Source organism: Cajanus cajan, chromosome 10, assembly GCF_000230855.2.
Source record: "Cajanus cajan strain Asha chromosome 10, NIPB_CcT2T_4, whole genome shotgun sequence".
Classification (NCBI taxonomy): domain Eukaryota; kingdom Viridiplantae; phylum Streptophyta; class Magnoliopsida; order Fabales; family Fabaceae; genus Cajanus; species Cajanus cajan.
In genome coordinates, this window is record NC_138526.1 from 52,423,685 (window position 1) to 52,442,882 (window position 19,198).

General features: G+C 28.9%; 1 protein-coding gene across 1 annotated transcript; it reads right to left on the reverse strand.

Annotated features, from left to right (window-relative positions):
- Positions 1-16,753: 16,753 nt before the first annotated feature.
- LOC109812644 (CBL-interacting serine/threonine-protein kinase 25) lies at positions 16,754-18,671 on the reverse strand. Its single transcript, XM_020376646.3, has one exon. The coding sequence runs from the start codon at positions 18,278-18,280 to the stop codon at positions 16,937-16,939; it is 1,344 nt and encodes a 447-aa protein (XP_020232235.1). The 5' UTR covers positions 18,281-18,671; the 3' UTR covers positions 16,754-16,936.
- Between the last annotated feature and the right edge of the window lie 527 nt (positions 18,672-19,198).

Here is a 19,198-nt window from a genome sequence, read left to right on the forward strand (position 1 = left end):
CTATCATTCAAATCAATTTTCTCTATTTATAATCCCAAAGATCGGACCTACTTGTCAGTTCTCACGTGACACTATCATTTTTTAGATTTAATTTCTTATTTTTATGCATATTATAATTTTAAATTTTAGTTATATATATATAGAGAGAAAATTTTATGAAGAGAGAAAATATTTAATTTGGTGATTTATAATCAAGAAACAATTATTATTTATTGATAAAAAATATTGTCAGTATAAACAATAAATAAATAAATACTTACCATAACTCGTAATATTTATTATATTTTTTTTATTAGCTGTTTATGTAAATTAGATATAACTTTTTGTAATTCAGAAAAGAAAAAACAATGTTTTTTCTTCTGATTTTACTGTTTCTTTTATGGTTTTTTTTTAAGAAATCTCATTTCTTTTTTTGAAATGAATTTGGTATTTTTATTTTCAAAAAAGTCATCAATAGAATTTAGAATTAATTATGTGGATATTTTTTGAACTTGACAATAATTACACTAAAACCTTATTTTTTTTATTTTTTTTTACCTATTTTTTATGTGTCCCTTGCATTACTAATTTTATATGTTCTATATATCTGATTTATATATAAAAATATATAATATGTATAACTTTTTTAAAATAAAAATGTTAAAACATAATAATAATTATAAAATAAGAAATTTGTGTGTATTATAAATTAAATAAATTTATGTATAATTGTTACTAACATCAAGAAAAGTGAACATAATTACGTATAGAAATTATATTAGAAATATTTGAGTTAGTATGAAGTTTATGTATATTTTGTAGAAGGAGAAATTTGGACCGTGGAAGGTGTGGTGAGGAACCATTCTGTAGCCAAGAAAAAAGCACGCGAAGGCAAGTCGCCACGTAAGACCAAAAGTTCAAACTTAGGACCCACCACCAATAGATTATAAATAATTGTTACCATTCCCAACACACTGACGAATGGTTCAAATTTATATTTTATTTAATGAATTTCTTTATCATAATTTTTAATAAATTATGTTAAAACAAGGAGTATTATCATAGTTTTAAAAACCGGACCGGTCATCGAACCGGTTAAGGTACTGGGTCAGTGGGTCAAAGGTTGAACCGGTGGGTCACTAGTTGAACCGCATGACTCGATTTTTATTTATTTATATTAAAAAATTATTCATATTAAATATATTTTATACTTATAAATTTTAATAAATTTATATCTTATTTTAAATTTCAATTTTTCTATCTTATTTAAAATTATTTTTATTTTTATTTTGTAAAAAATATATAAAAAATTACATATTAAACTGTATATTAATACAAATTAAAAATACAAATAATATGTACATATATAATATGCTTGCAATTGATATCACAAAATAATATATGTAATATTTACATATATATTATATTATTAAATATATAATATAAAATTATTAATATATTATAAAAGTTATTTAAGTTGTATATTATATAAACAAATACATTAGAACAAGTAGTTATTGTTATATTTAATAAGAATTTTTGTTCTTCTATTAAAAGATTCAATTTTCATTATTATTTTTGTGGTTTATGGTCCCTTAAAAAATAAAAAAAAATAAAAAAAATAAAAAAAAAGTGGTTGAACCGGTTTGACCTACCGGTTCACCAGTTGAACCGGAAAATTGACCGATTCAATCCGGTTTGAAACGGGTCGACTGCATAACCGATCCAACTTAAGGTTCGGACCGGCTGGACCACCGGTTCCCGGTCCAACCGGTCCGACCGGCCGGTTCGGTCCGGTTTTTTAAACACTGAGTATTATAGTTCATCTGTATAAGATTATATTAAATTATATATTCCAGATAGTTATATTATGAACTACTCTTTCCGTTTTTTTTTTCATAGTCATTTTGTCAGAGTTTGTTGTTTTTTTTCATTGTCATATTACTAAAATTAATGAGTTATTAATTTTTTTCTTCTATTTTTATCCTTGATAATTAATACATGTTTTCTAAATAATGTGTGTATTTATTTTTAATGTCTACTTAATTTTTTTCTAACTACTCATATAAAGTTAATGTACATTTATAAGAGTAATATGTTTCTAACAAAATATTATAAAAAAATTAAAAAAAAATGGACAACTATTTAATGAAATAGTTCAATAATCTAAAAAATAAAAATAAAAAAAGATAAAATAAAAAAATAAGTAATAAATATTTTTAAAAATTAAAATATCAATAATTTTCTTAATTCCCGTGTAAAATCTAAAAAAGAAAAATAGAGGGAAGGGCATCGACAATAAATGACATGGAAGGTCCTATGTTGTACGCAACTAGGCCCAGTTTGGATTCTGCTAAAGGGACAGCACCACCACAACTCATTCAATGGCACACCTTTTTAGGGTCTTCAAATTCCATTTTTCTACAAATTCTCTTTCACTTCGTATAATTTGTAATTAAACGATAATAGAAGTGGGCCCCTAACGCATAGTCCATGGCTGTGGGCTAAAGACAGATCCATTCCCACAAAATTCTTTCTTTTGAACCAAAAATAATATCTACAAACAGACCAAACATTAAGAGCCAACAAAAACACACCTTTCTGATCAAAATCTACAGTGCAGCCCAAAACACAAAAAGTCTGACTGCCACAAGCGTTTTATAATTCAAACAAAAATATTCCTTCAAAAATATAATATCTTTTCAAATCTTTGATGTCGGAGTTAAAAAAAAAAAAAAAAAAAAAAACAGCGGATTACAATTTAAATGTGTGTAATTTGACTTCTTTGCTTTTAATTTCGTGATGTTATAGTTTTCTATTTCTTTATATTGAATACAATTTTTTTTTCCTGTGTGTAAAACGCTTATTTGAAAAGTTATTTTTTATAGATATTGCTTAACATGTTAATAATAATCTTATATAACTTAAACATATTACATTTAAGACAGAGGATTTTGTTGTTTAAAATAGTTTTACTTAACTTAAAAAGGATTGTCTTCTGTGAAAGATACTACCTATGATTTCTATAAATAAAAAAATATATATATATATATATATATTGAAAACAACAATGGAGGATTAAATTTGGATTTTTTATTAATAGGGTTTAAGTTGGTAAAACAGAGTAGTGCAGGTCTGAGATAACCATGAAATTATTAATTTTTTTCAATATTCACTCAACAAAAGATGTTCATAGTAAATATTCTGAAAATGTCGAGACAAGAAAACGATCCAAACCATTTTCAATAGCACAAAAAGAGGGAAACGAATATGCCTCCAAGAGAAATTTGAGGGCATCCAATATTAAGATAGAACTGAATACATATATTCCCTAATTCCATACTTAGGTTCTAGTTGCTAGTCCTTAGTGTCTTGGGCCTATGAGATTCTTTTTGAAAGCAAATTGGGCTTTATTATTTCAAAGGCTTCACCATAAGTGCGTCTGAGTTTAAGCACTAATCAATAGCAAAGCATACAACAGCAACATCACAAACAAAGTTTTATCGGACCAAGTGAAGTTATCTACATTAATTACGCGATGTCCTTAGACTTGATTGAAGATCAAAAACTATGCAAGAGGGAAAAATTGAGAACAGAGAAACCTTTTTTCTGCATTCATAATCATCAAAATGCTTGCAAGTTGTGTTTATTTGATCATCAAATTAACTAACTATTATTAAAGTGGCAGGAAAAATATTAAAGAATAAAGTATAAGAGGAGTGTATATAAAGTAATAGATAGAAAAATGGGATAAAAATAATGTGATAGAGAAAATACATGTATATAAGAACTTTCTTTAGAAAAATCATTTTAAAAATTTAAATACATCAAATTTTATTATTTTGATCAATATTTTAAAAGTAATTATACTTTATTAAACACACATTAATCTTCCTTTTATCCCTTTATTTTGTGCCGTCCATTTTAAGGTCAATTTGCCTAAAACTAAAATAAAATGTTAAATGGTCAGGGGATGTTTGATAAAAAAGAAGTTATATAAAAAAAATCTTAAAAAGATAGTTTAAACAAATACATAAAAAAAATTAATTATTTTATTAAGAGTTTTATTTTAGAAAGAAAAAAAGATTACTTGTAACACCATGTTTTTTTAATTATATTTATTTTTATAAATAAAAGTAAGTATTGTATTTCACTTTGTTTTGTTGTTGTAGCTTTAGTGAGGTGAAAGTTAGAGTTGAGATAACTTTAAACTTAAACCATATAAGATAAAACTTAAATATATAAGAGTTGGTCCAAAGAGGACTGAGGTATATAAGGAGAATTTTAAGAAATGAATTTTATAAGTTTATAACTCTAGAATTGTAAAGAGAAATTAGAGAGAGGGCTCTAGAAGGCTGAAAATCAAGTGGTGGTGGTTCTGCGTGATGTTTCACGAAGCTTGTTTCTTCTTCCTTCGTCCTTGTTCTCTTTAAATTCGAGTTAAGGGAAGCTAAATCCTTTATTTTTTGGTGGATTGTTTGGTTATTTATTGATTTGTGAAGTTGAATGTCTTTGACTCCATGAAATTCATGGTTGTGTTGGCTAAGTTTGAGTTGAGTTCATGTTGAAGTTGGGGGCCTTGGTGTTCTTTAATGAGTTGGGCAAAACGGGTGATCTGAAATAAATGTTGGTTGCATGTGTTGTTCCTTGCTAGAATTGAGTTGAACATGATGTCTAAATGTATACTCTTAAGTTGCATGCATGTATTGTTGTATGGGTTAAACGAATTTGAGGTTGTTCTTAATTTGTTGGATTTTCTCGAAGTCATGCATGTTTTTTGGGTTTGGTGGCTTAGAGTGTTTATGGGGGGCGGGGTCGCTCAAAACAAGCTCTAATGGCAGTTCAAAGATGCTATCTAACTTGGGTCACTTTGAACGAATTTTGACCTCTCCAAGTGAGTTGTTAGGCATTCTAAATGAATTTCGACCACTTAGAGCGAGTTGTTTGGCAACTCAGCTCTAAGTTAGATGTCTAGTAGCTCTTAGCTAACAACTTGGTGGTTTCAAGCTAGTTCTTGGTAGCTTTGAGCTAGTTGTTGGTAACTCCAAGCTAGCTATTGGTAGTTTCAAGCTAGGTGTTTGGTAGCTATAAGCTAGTTATTGATACCTTTGAGCTAGTTGTTGGTTATTTACATGATACATGATGAAGATTGAATGTAGTTCTTAGTATACAAGTATATTGATCTATGATGATTGAAGTTGCCTATTGTCGTTTAAGTTGTTAAGGTTGAAAGTTTTTTACTATTGAAGTTCATGATGTTGATTTAACCTATTCCATTATGAATTGAACTATGATGAATCAGTTGCATGATGGAAACTTGTTGTTTAAGTTATTTTATTAAAAAATGATGATGAATAAGTTGTATGTGTGATGAGGTATGTTGATTAAATTATATGTTATAAGTTGTTAAATGATTTATGATGTTATGGCGATAAGTAGTACGATGAAGGATGTATGATGATATTTGTGTTGTAAGTTGTAAGTTGACATGTTAAATGTTGATAAAGTTGTTAAGTTGTAAAGTTGCTAAGTTGTTAGGCATGTGGTTGAAATATATGTTCATTTAAGATACATAAAAACTAAATGAAAGTAAGTGATGATTTTGAAAACTAAATATCCTATTGTGCGAATATGAGTTATGGTCCTCTAAGAGTTTAAATGTTAAAAAACCTTTAGTAAGTGAGTTGACTATTAAACGGTAAGTTGTATGTTGTTTCCTCTTGAATTTATGTGAGATTTATATGGGTTCAAGTCGAATCATACATGTATAAATTGACCAATTGAGTAAAGTATAAGGTCAGGGATTTAGTCCTTAATCGAGTATTGGAGGGGCGTAGTATTTGGAAAGTAGTTAGTTGGCTAATCTCGTAGGTGGGTTAGTGATGAAAGCTAATGTCTTGGTAGACCTATACTCAAATTATTCTATCCTGATAATAGTATTAGACTCCCTAATTTACGTGAAAAAACCTAAGAAATTAAATTGAGTTTTTAGTTGGCTTGGTTGAGATAGGTCACATGTTATGATTTGGTAGGGTCTATTTAAACTGCTTACCTATGTTGTATGAGATCTTCTAGTTGAAATGTGAGATGATACATATAATTGTTGTGTTGTGCATATAATGTGTTGATTGGGCTGTGTTGTTCATATGCAATGTGAATTTGTGATAAAATGTGTTGTTGTGTTGTTCATATGCAATGCGAATTTGAAATGAAATGTGTTATTATGTTGAAATCTGAGTTGTTGAAAGTTCTGATTCAAATTGTTCACTTGTGTAGTTGTTCTCAAATGATTTTTAGCATGTTTCTGTTGATGTTATGCTTAAGTTGAAAAGCTGGTCTGATGTTTAAATTGTTATATTGCTTTGATATCTTTAAGTTGATGTCTTGCCAAACTATGTCGTGTTGTAAGTTTGCTACATTACCTTTATATTGTGTTGAGATGTTGTACAATTGAAACAATAAAATTTTAGATTAGAAACTTGGTGGTTGGACTCAATTTTTTTACACTTATAGTTATGATATAATAAAAAATTATTTTAGTTTCTACTAGTATTTTAGATTGTGCATGTTAATTATGTATATATTTAAAATTTATAATAAATATTATATTTGACTATATAGATTTATTTTCAATTTATATAAATATATTTTTAATATATATTATTATATATGTATGATGTATATTTATGTTACGAGATTATATTAATTATTGATCATTTATTTATAATATTAAATTTTAATTTATAAATAAATATGATAAATATAAATTATATGAAAGGAAACATATAATTTTTACGTAATAACATGTTATAGTGACAAACATATGATTGCTAATTGTACATAAACAAATATATGATTAAAGAATGATTTAAATATATTTTTTAATATCTCAATTTTAAGATAATTTATTTTAATCAAATTTAAAATTGCTCTTTTTAAACCCTACAATTTAAAAAAAATAAATAAATCCTTATATTTAAATTTTATTAGAGAATTAGTTAAACATTATTGCATAAAATCTATTTATAAGTGTCTATGTCAGTAAAAATATTACATTAAATTTAATTAGTTTTACATGACTGTTTCAATCAATCATTTTAAAATGTGCAATTGGTGATATGATGAACTAAAATAAAATTTTTAAAAATTATAAAAATTAAAAGCAGATTAATCATAAATTTAAGAAACTAAAATCATAGTTATTAAAGTATCAAGGAATTCATGTTTTTAACTGAATTAAGAGTGTTGTCAGGCATTCCTATTTGAATAGGTTTCTGTTCTGATGGGTAAAAAAGCTTCTCTTCTCATATAGATAAGAAAGCAGCTTCAGGTGATATGTGAGCATGCAATGCTTTGAAGGCACTATGAAGTGTGAAGAAATATGTAATGATTAAGAAAAGCATTGATTTAAAAGTAGAAATTAAAGTTTGATAATTCATTAACAATCGTTACCCTGGCGGGCCTTACAAATTAATTCGACCATCAACCAACCAAATTGGTTCCCTGCTCTAACAACATGGTAGGACAAAACAATGTCCGTTTTACATGGGTTTTCATTTCTTTATGTTGTGCAATCAGGTTACTTAATACGCATATCTTTATATAGATAATATATTGTCTATTTTGGTTTAAGTTTTCATAACTTTTTTTTTAGACATCATCCAAAAGATTTTTAATTAATAAAACGAATTATATATAAACTGATATTATTTTTTTTGTTTACATAGTTTAAAACTTTACTTGTATCTCAATACTTTAATTATCGAAACAGACCAGTCAGTATTCGCAACTAATTTGAAAAGATTTGACAAAGTTATTAAGGTGATCAAGTAAAATGAACACGAAAATTGACTAATTTATTGCATATTATATTAGTATGAAATAAAATAATTAATAGTAATACTAAAAATGTTAAACTAAAAATAAAAGGAAAACAAAATTAACTTTTAAATATATTTTTTTTACTATTTTATAATTCAAAATTTAATTTTGTTAATCTTCATTTATGTAGGTTTAGATTGAAGATGCATTTCTTTCAATAACGATCCTAGATCGGATAAAAAAAATAAAGTGAAAATATATTAATTTTATATTTGATGTAATTTTTTTTTTGTAAACTATCAGTAAATATTAAAAGAATTAATAAATGGCTTTAAAATATATCCAATTAATTCGTGTAAATAAATATAAACAATTAAAATTTAAAAACAAATAATATAAGAAAATGAAAAACTTAAAGTTTAATGAAAAATAATTCTCAATATAAAATAAATATTAAAATATTAAAAATATAAAATATTAAATAATTATGAAATCATGCATTATAAAAAAATATTATAAAGAATAATGATTATAGTGATGGTGATAGTGACGATAGTGGTAATAATAATTAAGAATAGTAGATAGATTTGGGTTCATGGATCATTTCGTAAGTATGTGAACTTCGCAGATAAAAGATGCACATTTTTTTCAAATTTGTATAATTATTTTGAATTTTTTTATTAGTTTGATTTGTGAAGACTGTGGATTTGACAAACTTAATGTGTAGGTTCGCGGGTTAGCCTACAAACTTTACTAATTTAATTGTATATTTAATCTTTTAAATTATTATCACATTAAACTATATTTAGTTAGTATGTATTTGTTATTTAAATTATTTTTATAACATTATGACACTTTTATTATTAAAATTTTGATATTATTATAGAAGTATTTAGTAATATTTTTTGTTTTAATATTTTAATATTTAATATTTAAGACCATTTTAAATGTTGATAAATTTTATAATTAAATTTTAATCTTAACTATTAATTATAATCTTGAAGGCAAAAATAGTTATAATCTTGCAAGAAATAGATTTATAATTGAATTTTAATCTTAACTATTACTTATTTTTGTCTATAATCTAAAGTTATTATTAAACTTTCATATTTTATAATTAATAAGATACGATTTTGATAGACTTAATTTAATCAATAACTTTTATATTATATTAAATTTCAATGATCTAATCGTTAAATTAAAAGATTTTAAATCATAGACAAATTTATAATTAAAAAAAAATAAAAATTATTTAATATTTTATTTTATTAATTTAAATTTATATTAATTATAAAATATTTTATACATCGTAAAAGAAAAAAGAAAAAGAAAAACCTTGATATTTTAAAGAAGTTATTTATTGTTTTTAAAAATATCTTCCTTTTTCTAATTTTCCACAATGGATTGGGGTATCGTACATCAAATAAAATCATGAAGGACTGTGGACTGAAACAATTAAACAATTATGTAAGCCGATAGTACTTGATATTGTTTGCTGTTGGAAGGACATCTTGAACTTATTAAAGCCAACGGAGTCAAAATATCTTCCCATACTCATAACTCATAACCCTCTATTCTCTATGTGTCGCCTAACACCCTTGTAAATTAAACACGTCTTTAACTTATATTTTACTCGCGGACTCCATATATATTTTTCATAAAATCAAATCAAATCTTTTAAATAATTGTGTATAAAATATAGTTAAAAAATATGAAAGTCTTATGATTAGAAGAAAAGTAAGAGATAAGAAAAGGAAAAAAAAACAATTATGTAAAGAGTGAAATTTTTTTAGTTGCAATAAAAATATAACGTACAATTATTTAAGAAAGCTAAAAAATTAAAATATGAAAATAATTTTTTTATACTTATTAGTAAAAATAAATGAGTTTATTGTTTTATGAAAATTTAAAATGATAAAATAATTTTATTGAAAATGGAAATAAAAACAATCGAAAAATAATGCATATCTTTTATCTATTATTATAAATACTTGAGTTATTGATATAAAACAAGTCTTTAAGTTCACTAATGGACTGAAACAATTTGTTTCTTTTAGGTTTTATTTATTTATTTATTTTTATTTTATTTTTTTACTTTTAGAATGCAAGTAACAGGTCAAAACTTCTTAAATATAGGATTAATTCAGCTTATTTATGTAAGGACTTATTCGACTCTAGCTTATTTTCATACTTCAGAGTAACAACAACGATAAGTTATACACTTAATTATCTTTTTAGTTTTTTTAAATTTGGAGTAATTTTTTTTAATTCTTTAAATTTTAAAAAATATTTTTAGTCCATATAATTTTAAAAAATAGTTTAATTTTTGTGTGTGTATATATATATATATATATATATATATATATATTTAATTTCTTAAATTAAAAATATGGATTTTTAGTTCTAAAATATTAAAATTATTATTTTAGTCGCTCAAATTTAAAATTTATATTTTTAGTCTTTGATTTTTTTTAAATATAGTTTTAGTTTCTCATGACCACTAATAATATAATTTATAGTGCTAGATTGGGACAATTATGTTTAATTATATCAATTAATTTAATATGATATTTTTAGTTTTTTACTAATAATGACACTAGCAAAATAATTCTAGGCAACAAATCTAATAATGATATTTGGTCAGATAATTTAAATTTTTTTTTTATATATTTTAGACACTAAAAACACATGTTTTAAATTTAAGGAAAATAATATAAATAAAATTTAAAAATTTATAAAGAAAAAATAAAATTTAAATTTAAAAGATCAAAATAATAAAAAAATTTCATATTTTTTAGAGTAATAGCATAAAATTTAAATTTCAAGAATAAAAAAATGTACTACTCAAATTTAAAGGATTATTGCTTTTGTAACTATGCATGTAATGTGATTGATATTATCGTTCTTACAATATTACCTCTATTTAATGAATGTATGGTAGGGTCAAGGAGTAGTTCGTGGAATTATAGCCCCTCTTATTATGTAGTGAGTCTCATCATAGTCATTTATAACAATTTAAACTTATATGTAAAGCATGAGATTGACATGTGTGGATATCATTCTTATGACATTAATCATATGCCATAATGTCGAACGAAGTATCTGTCTCAAAGAAGAAAAAAAAAAGTTGGGAAAAAAACAAAATTAAAATTTCTTAAAATAATTATTTTTTAATTTAATAAAAAATATTGTTATACATGTTGTTTTACCTGCTCCTTCTCCTTAACTAAATATAATGTAGGTAAAGTAAAACTCGATGGTTAACGATATTTAAATTTAAAGATAGTTTTTGCTTATTTATAATCTTTATTTAATTTTATCCGATTCCATTTTATTAAGCATTATGTTTAATAAAAAATAAAGTAAAAGAAAATAAGATAAAAACTTAATTTCTACTATTTATTTAAGAGAAAAATTAGGGAGGAAATTTTTTTTAAAACTTTTTTTTCCACTTATTCAAAGAAATGACTTCTCCTTTTTAATTTCAAGCAGCTGTAAATGGGATAAAAAATAACATGCATGAAATTGAAACAAATGAATCGTTAACAGATCTGATACATTGTTATAAGAAAAAAAACAAAAAACTAATACATCTTTTAAATTCTCTTAAAATAGGTATTTGTGTTTTAGTGTTATTAATTAATTATATGATTTATATAATTAATTGATAAGTTATAATTGCTGTTATTTTAGAACTTTGAAGGTAAAGGGACCCTTGACATTTAAGTTGATTAAAATAATTTTATTTAAAGTTAAGTTAATTTAATTTAAGAAATGATATATAAAATTTTTCTTAAGATAAAAACTATATATTTTAAGAAAAATAAGGAGAATTTAGAGAGAGGGGTATTAGCTTGAAAAATTATACACAAAGAGAAAATAAAAATAAAAATAAAAATAAACTAAAAAAAAGAAGAAGAACAATTCTACATTATAAGACTAAAAAAATAATTTAAACCTTGAAAAAAGTAAAGAAGCCAGCATGCTTGAAACGGATTTAAAGTTGGTTCCTTAGCATCAAAAATCAAAATGATGTTTCGTCTTTAGCTTACATAGGATTGTAATTTACTCGATTATTATATCTCATTGTATTATGAAATCTATATAATTTATTTCTACTCTTCTGGTTGGTTTAAATTTTCCATCCAATCGGGTGGCCACTGGCTTTCGAATTTGATCTCGGGTCTCCTTCTTATCGTTCTGACCCATCAGCCACTCTAGTTTCAGTATTTTTTGGAGACAAATTAATAGTTAATACAGCCAAAGAAGAAAAAAAAACAATCTCTTGGCCACGAAAGAGGGAAAATAATATGCAATTATTATTTTTGGGTCAGATAAAAGTCGGTTCTGCTCCTGCACCAGATTTCTTCAACAATGGACTCATCCAAGTGGGCAAGCAAAGCAATAGTGATCACAAATATTTTGAGAGGACTCGGCAAATCCACATATTAATTTGCGATAACTAGCTTGTCCTTTTATTTTATTTAAATTCCCCCCAACGACTTAGTTTTGTATCAAGCAAGCTTAAGGATACATCATACGTTAATGTATGTTTTGGTTTGATAGAAACATGAGAATAGGACTTGTCTTTTATGCCTTATCATGTTTCTGTCACCCTATTTTGGCCAAATATAATTCTGTTTATAAATAGTTTAATATATGACATGGATTTAGATTTCACCTCAATTAATTTATCCCTTCTCAATCCAACTTAATAATAATAAAAATAGTTAAAGTGATGGAGTTTGGTTTTAATGAGTGATTAAGTATTATGATTAGGTGAGGTAGGAAGTGATGAAAGATGCGTCAAATCACATGGGAGTGGGAGGGGCAAGTTGACAAATTGAGATTTAGCAGGATTCGGAAAGGGTGGATAAGTCCACCGCAATGTGAGGCGAAACTGAGTATGATCCGAGTCAGCTTGTTCTGAAGGGAGGTCCCATAATGAATATGATTATTTCATAAAAGGGGACCCGTCGCTGTTCATGATTCATGAGGCCTAACTCGTACGCACTTTTAATTCTCCGCCACTGCCACCATAAAAAGGGAAAAGCCAGCAAAAACCAACACCAGTACAGAACCATGGACATGGAGGACACAAAATATACGGATAGCACAACAACAATGCCACCCTAACCCAACCCAATTTTATTTTTCTGCATCGTTAAATCAAACTGAGAAATACCACAAATAAAAATAACTAAATATTTATTTTAAAATAAGGTCGGTGTCATTTTAACAAACTCCAAAAGAGGTTATGACAATTTCTCCTTCATTTAATTGTAAATTTATTTTACTTTACTTTTATTTTTTGCAAAACAAAAAATGTTCCTTTCACTATTTAGGCACGTTGTTCACATTCTCCAGAACATTACTCGGAAACAAAGGGAAAGTGGTAAAAAAAAAATACTCGGAAGATGGAGAGAAAAATTAATTTTTATTATAGAAGTAGAAGAGTGAATGAATAATGCCAGAGTAATTATAATTCGACATTTGTACGATTTTTTAGTTGTTGTATATTACTCTTATAATTTATGATTAAATATCTCTTTTGGTCCCTTATAATATTTTTTTGTTTCAATTTAGTCTCACTTTAATTTTTTGTCTCAATTTAGTCCCCAATAACTTAAATTAGTAAAATTTGGGACTTCCGTCCAAATGATTTAGACGGAGTTAACTGTTGGCCACGTGGCATCTACGTGGATGTCACGTGGATGCGCACATGGACGCCAAAATTTCAGAAAAAAAAACCTGAAACCAGAACGGCCCATTCTGAAACCAGAACCCGTTCTGCTTTTAGAACGGGTCGTTCTGCTTTTAGAACGGGTCATTCTGCTTTTAGAACGGGCCGTTCTGCTTTTAGAACGGGTCGTTCTGAATTCAGAACAGCCAGTTCCAGAGCGCCATGCTTTTTATTGTATTTTTTTTTGTTATATCTATATTAATAAAAATATAATAAATAAAAAATATAATAAATTAATATTCATTTATGAATAAAACTAAAAAAAATCAAATAAGATAAGACCTTCCAAAATATTTCTTTGATTTGAATTTATCCAATTCAAAATCTTGACTAAAATGCCGCAATGTATTTCAAAAATTGAAAATAAAATTTAGGGTTTAGGGGTACCTCCTCAAGAACAGGTTGTTATTGTTGGGGTACATCGTCAATGACTTCTGTAACGCCTGATTTATATAATAATAATTATGTATTTTCTTATATAATATTTTCGCAATTTTATCATTAATTTTTTTTAATGAAGATAAAGATAAAGAAAAAGAATATTTTGTGAATTTATTACATGACATATCGTTCTAAAATATTTATAATAATGTACTATTTTACACATTATTTCTTTCTTCCATTTCTATTACAATATTTACATTGATAGTAGAAAGAAAATTACAATTGAAATAATATGGTTAAATAAAATTATAACAGATCCACAAATAGCCTCCATATTCCAATTCCTTCTAAGGAAGACAGTAGTATAACAACTGCAAAATGATCTGGAATCCCAAGTAGATCCATCTATTTTATAATATATATAATTAAAAAAAAAAAAAACAAAGAAAACAGAGGAGTGAGAACAATATCCAATAAATACAATAACTCAAAAGAATATACAAAATTATTTATAATCAATATTAAACATATATATATATATATAGATCATATATTAGATTTTCATGATACAATAAAATTTGAATTATACTTGTAGAGTGACTAGTCAGGATAAATGAGCATTATCATAATACCAACCAACAAAAGGATATTTCACCTTAACCAACAAGAGGATATTTCATCTTCATTCCTTATCATTTAAATCTCCAAGATCAAACCTCCGGCTACAAATAATTCAAACATTATCTTCTATGGCTATAGAACAATATTTATCTTCATAAATACGTGAAGAAATAACAATAAGACGATTCCAAGATATCACAACTATATCATAGTTGATTATAAATATATTTACAATAAATATATTTATGTAAAAAGAATATATTAAAAATACCAATGATATAAATAAAAATGACAATCATTATAAAATAATTAAACAATATAAAATATGAACACCTTAATAATTAATATGGATAAAAATAATCATAGATTAAGCAAATAAATGAGGTTAGGGGCACCCCACTAAATAAATATACATAAAAAATAATATAAATAAATATACATAATAGTATATAAAATTTTAAAGAGATAAGGTTCTCCTCCCCCTTACCTAGATAAGCAAGAACTAAAACTTGAGCAAAATCGCCCCCTCTAGACTCCCTCTTTCTTTCCCTCTCTTTCCCTCTCTTTCTTTCTCTTTCTCTCTCTAAGATTTTCACCTTCTCTCTCAGTTATAATTTTTTTCACCCCTGCCTCCTATTTATAGGCATTCTGGCTACCCGGAACGGCCTATACTGAATCTGGAACGGCCCGTTCCGGAGCCTTCGAATATATGCAAAATTTTAAACTGGAACGGTCCGTTCTAAAATCGGAACAACCCGTTTTCAAAAAGCAGAACGGCCCGTTTTGGGGTCCCATTTTACATAGATTGACCATACGTAGAACGACTCGTTTCCAACTTCACTTTCTAGGCATTTTTAGAATTCCGGAACGGCCCGTTTCGCTTTGGGAACGGCCCGTTCTGGAAAAACCTAAATAAGCCTTTTTACAAATTTGGAACGGCCCGTTCCACTTTTGAAACGGCCCGTTCCAGGCCAACAAACACAAGCCTTTTTGAGAATTTGGAACGGCCCGTTCCACTTTTGGGAACGACCCGTTCTGAGCCTTCAAAATACCATAATAATATTTTTTATTATTTTTAATTATAAAAATTCCTTTAATAATTCCCATTCATAATAATCAAGTATTAAAATCTCTAAAATATTCCACATAAAAGACCCATTTTTATTAATTAATAACTATAAGAAAATAATTTTCATAAATATAATAATAATTAACCCTTGTATAAATTTTGAGATGTTACAACTTCAAGGAAACACACTGTTTCGTTTTATCCAATGTATAGTGTCAATTTGGTAGTAAGTGGTTCACTCCAGTTTGACTAACAATGAAATAAAACTTGTTACCATTGTCCTTAGTGATACACTGCATCATCCTTAATGATATACTGTATAGTCCAAATGTTTAGTAATTGAAGTTATTAATCCTCATTAACAATATTACCAAATCTAGTGTTTAAAATGTTTTGTATTTTGGTTTTTTTGTGCACGAAATTCTGGACCAGAACGGCCCATTCTGAAACCAGAACGACCCGTTCTAGTTACACTATTGGTGTGTTAATTTTGAACCTGGAACGGCCCGTTCCAGGTGCAAATTTTACACACTAATAGTGTAACCAGAACGGCCCGTTCCGTTCCAGGTACAAATTTTACACACCAATAGTGTGTGTAACCAAAACGGACCGTTCTGGTTCCAAGTGTATTCAAGTATTTTTGGATCCACCTACGTGGCATCCACCTGACATCCACGCGGCCACTAGTTAACTCCGTTTAAATCATTTAGACGAAAGTCCCAAATTATAACGATTTAAATTATTGGAGACCAAATTGAGACCTAAAATTAAAGTGAAACTAAATTAAAATAAAAAAATATTGTAAAGGACCAAAAGAGATATTTAATCATAATTTATCGTTACATGACTGTATAAAACTATTTTCTATAGGTTGTAGATGAAAAATGTCCCCATTCTCTAAAAACAGACATTGAAAAATAACACTGAAACTGGTGAATATAAGTGTTTGGCAGCAGGCACTTTTACTATGGCATATAAATTGGAGAAGCCTTGGAGACAAGGAAGGAACATGGATTTACCATTAATTAATTCTAAAAAGGCAGTGGGAGGAGTGCATAAGATTCGAATGCAAATATATTTATGTTTTCAAAGAGTAATGATTCAGATGTTGCGTTGAATTATGTAATTTGTTTGCATAAGAGAAGAATGGTTGCTATATATATATATGAGAAATGGTAGCGTTAACGGAAACAAAAGTAGTAGAAAAGCAAGATGAACAGAGAAAGCAATGTGTGTAGGAGAGTGATTATTAGAGAGAAATGGAAGTAATAAAAATAACGAGAGATATAAGTTTAGGAGAGGTGTTTAAGAGTGAAGAATTAATGGTGGGAATTGGCGTCCCCCTGCCAAGTCCAGACGATGTCCTGGAGCGAGGGTCGGACCTGGTCCTCACAGAACTTGATGTACTCGAGGGTGTCGCCGGCGGACTTAGAGAACTCAACGACGGCGACCTCCGGGGCAAGGTCGAAGACCTCGATGGTCATGGCGAGCTTGCCCTTCCTCCCCTGGGTGGGACCCTGCATCCTGACCATGAAGTCCTTCTTGCCGGTGACCTTAAAGTTGAGCTTTTTCCCGATGGCCTCCAGCTTGGGCATGAGGGCGGAGGCGGAATGCTTGGATATGAACATGGAGGGCGACCTCTTGCGAGTCTCAAACAAGTTCCTGAGATCAAAGCCGTTGGAGAGCGAGGAGATAATCTCGAAGGCGTTGTAGGAGGGTCGAGCAGGGCTGGCCCCCACCCATTCCCCTTCCCCTTCCTCTTCCTCGTTGCTGCTGTCGCTGCTGTTGCCGCTGAAGTCCATGTTTCCTTCCACCGCGCTCTCCTTCATGGAAAACGCAATGGGCCTCATGAACCCATATTGAAACCACGGGTCCTTCATGATGTCCGGGATCGAGTACCTCTTCTGGGGATCCACCACCAGTAGGTTTGAGATCAAGTTTCTAGCCTCCGGGGAAATCCAGTCGGGGAAAGCGTAATCCGCTTTGAAGGATTTGCTGTAGATTCTCATCACATTCTCACCCTGAAAGGGTAAATAGCCGGCCAGGAGAGCGAAGAGGATAACCCCGCATGACCATATATCAGCCTTCGACCCATCGTAGCCCTTTTTCTTCAGAACCTCCGGCGCCACGTAGGCCGGCGTGCCGCACGGCGTCACCAGCATCCCGTCCGATCTCCGCTGGTCCGGCAGCGCCGACAGCCCGAAGTCCGTCACTTTAAGGTCTTCGTTCTCGTCCAGGAGCAGATTCTCCGGCTTTAGATCACGGTGGGTGACGCCGCGGCTGTGGCAGAAATCGACCGCGCTTATGAGTTGCTGAAAGTATTTCCTGGCCACATCCTCTTTCATCTTCCCCTTGGCCACCTTGGCGAAAAGTTCACCTCCTTTGACGTACTCGACCACCATGAATATCTTGGCTTTGTTGGCCATGACCTCTTTGAGCTCGACGATGTGGGGGTGACGAACCAAGCGCATGACGGACACCTCTCGTTTTATCTGTTTGACCAGCCTCTCCTTCTGGAGCCTCTCTTTTTTTATGACTTTGATGGCCACGCTCTCGTTCGTGCTGAGGTTTCTGCCGTGGTAGACCTTGGCGAAGTTCCCCTGCCCCAGAAGCTTCCCTATCTCGTACTTGTTGAAGAGGATGTTCCTGGATCGCCGATCCATCTCGCCTCACTCAACCACAACGCTAGCTCTTTTCCTTGCTTTTCTACCTTGTTTTTTGTTTCCTTTTGTGGGTGGGTTGGTTTCAATTGTAGGATTTGAATTGGAATTGGTGGAGGTGGGAGAGACCCAGATCGAAGGGCTTCACCCTTTTAATGAAGAGGGTGTCGAATGGACACACCACGTTCTGGAGGAAGCACTTGGAAGGGTTGAAGATCTTCATGGTCGCGCTCGCATGCAGGGGGACTCAGGGGTGAGGCGTGAGGGACAAAGAAAAGAATAAGGGGCCTGTGTTATATACCACTTGATCTTTGGCCGTGTGCCAAAAATAGAAGAAAAATGCTATGTTGTTAGAATTGGATAGCCAGAACGCGGTTTTATGAGGACTATGAGCTGAATCACGCGTGACACGGGATGCGATATTCATATGCGATGCAATCATGCAACAGAAAAAAATAGATAAGAAAACACACCACAAAATATCTGGAAAAACCTAAATTAAGATAAATCTGCCCCCCCCAAACACCCACTTTATTCGTTGCTTTCTTCTAAATTAATCACATTTTTGTTTTACTTCAACAATCTTTCCTCTTAATCCAAATCTAATTACAATACCCTTACCCTACTTCCATTTTTTCCTGTTTATTACCTTATTCATTTTCTCTTAATTTATCATTTTTTTCATTGTTATTTATTTATTAATTTTTTTTCTCATTTTTACTCTTGATAATTAATGTATATTTATTGAATAATGTGTCTATTTATTTTTAATGTTTACCTATTTTTTCTCCAATCACCTATATGAAGTTAATGTTGTATTTAAAATGATAATATGTTTTCAATGAAATATTATAAAAATATAGAGAATAAAATAAAAAAATAAATAATAAATATTTATAAAAATTAAAATATTAATTATTT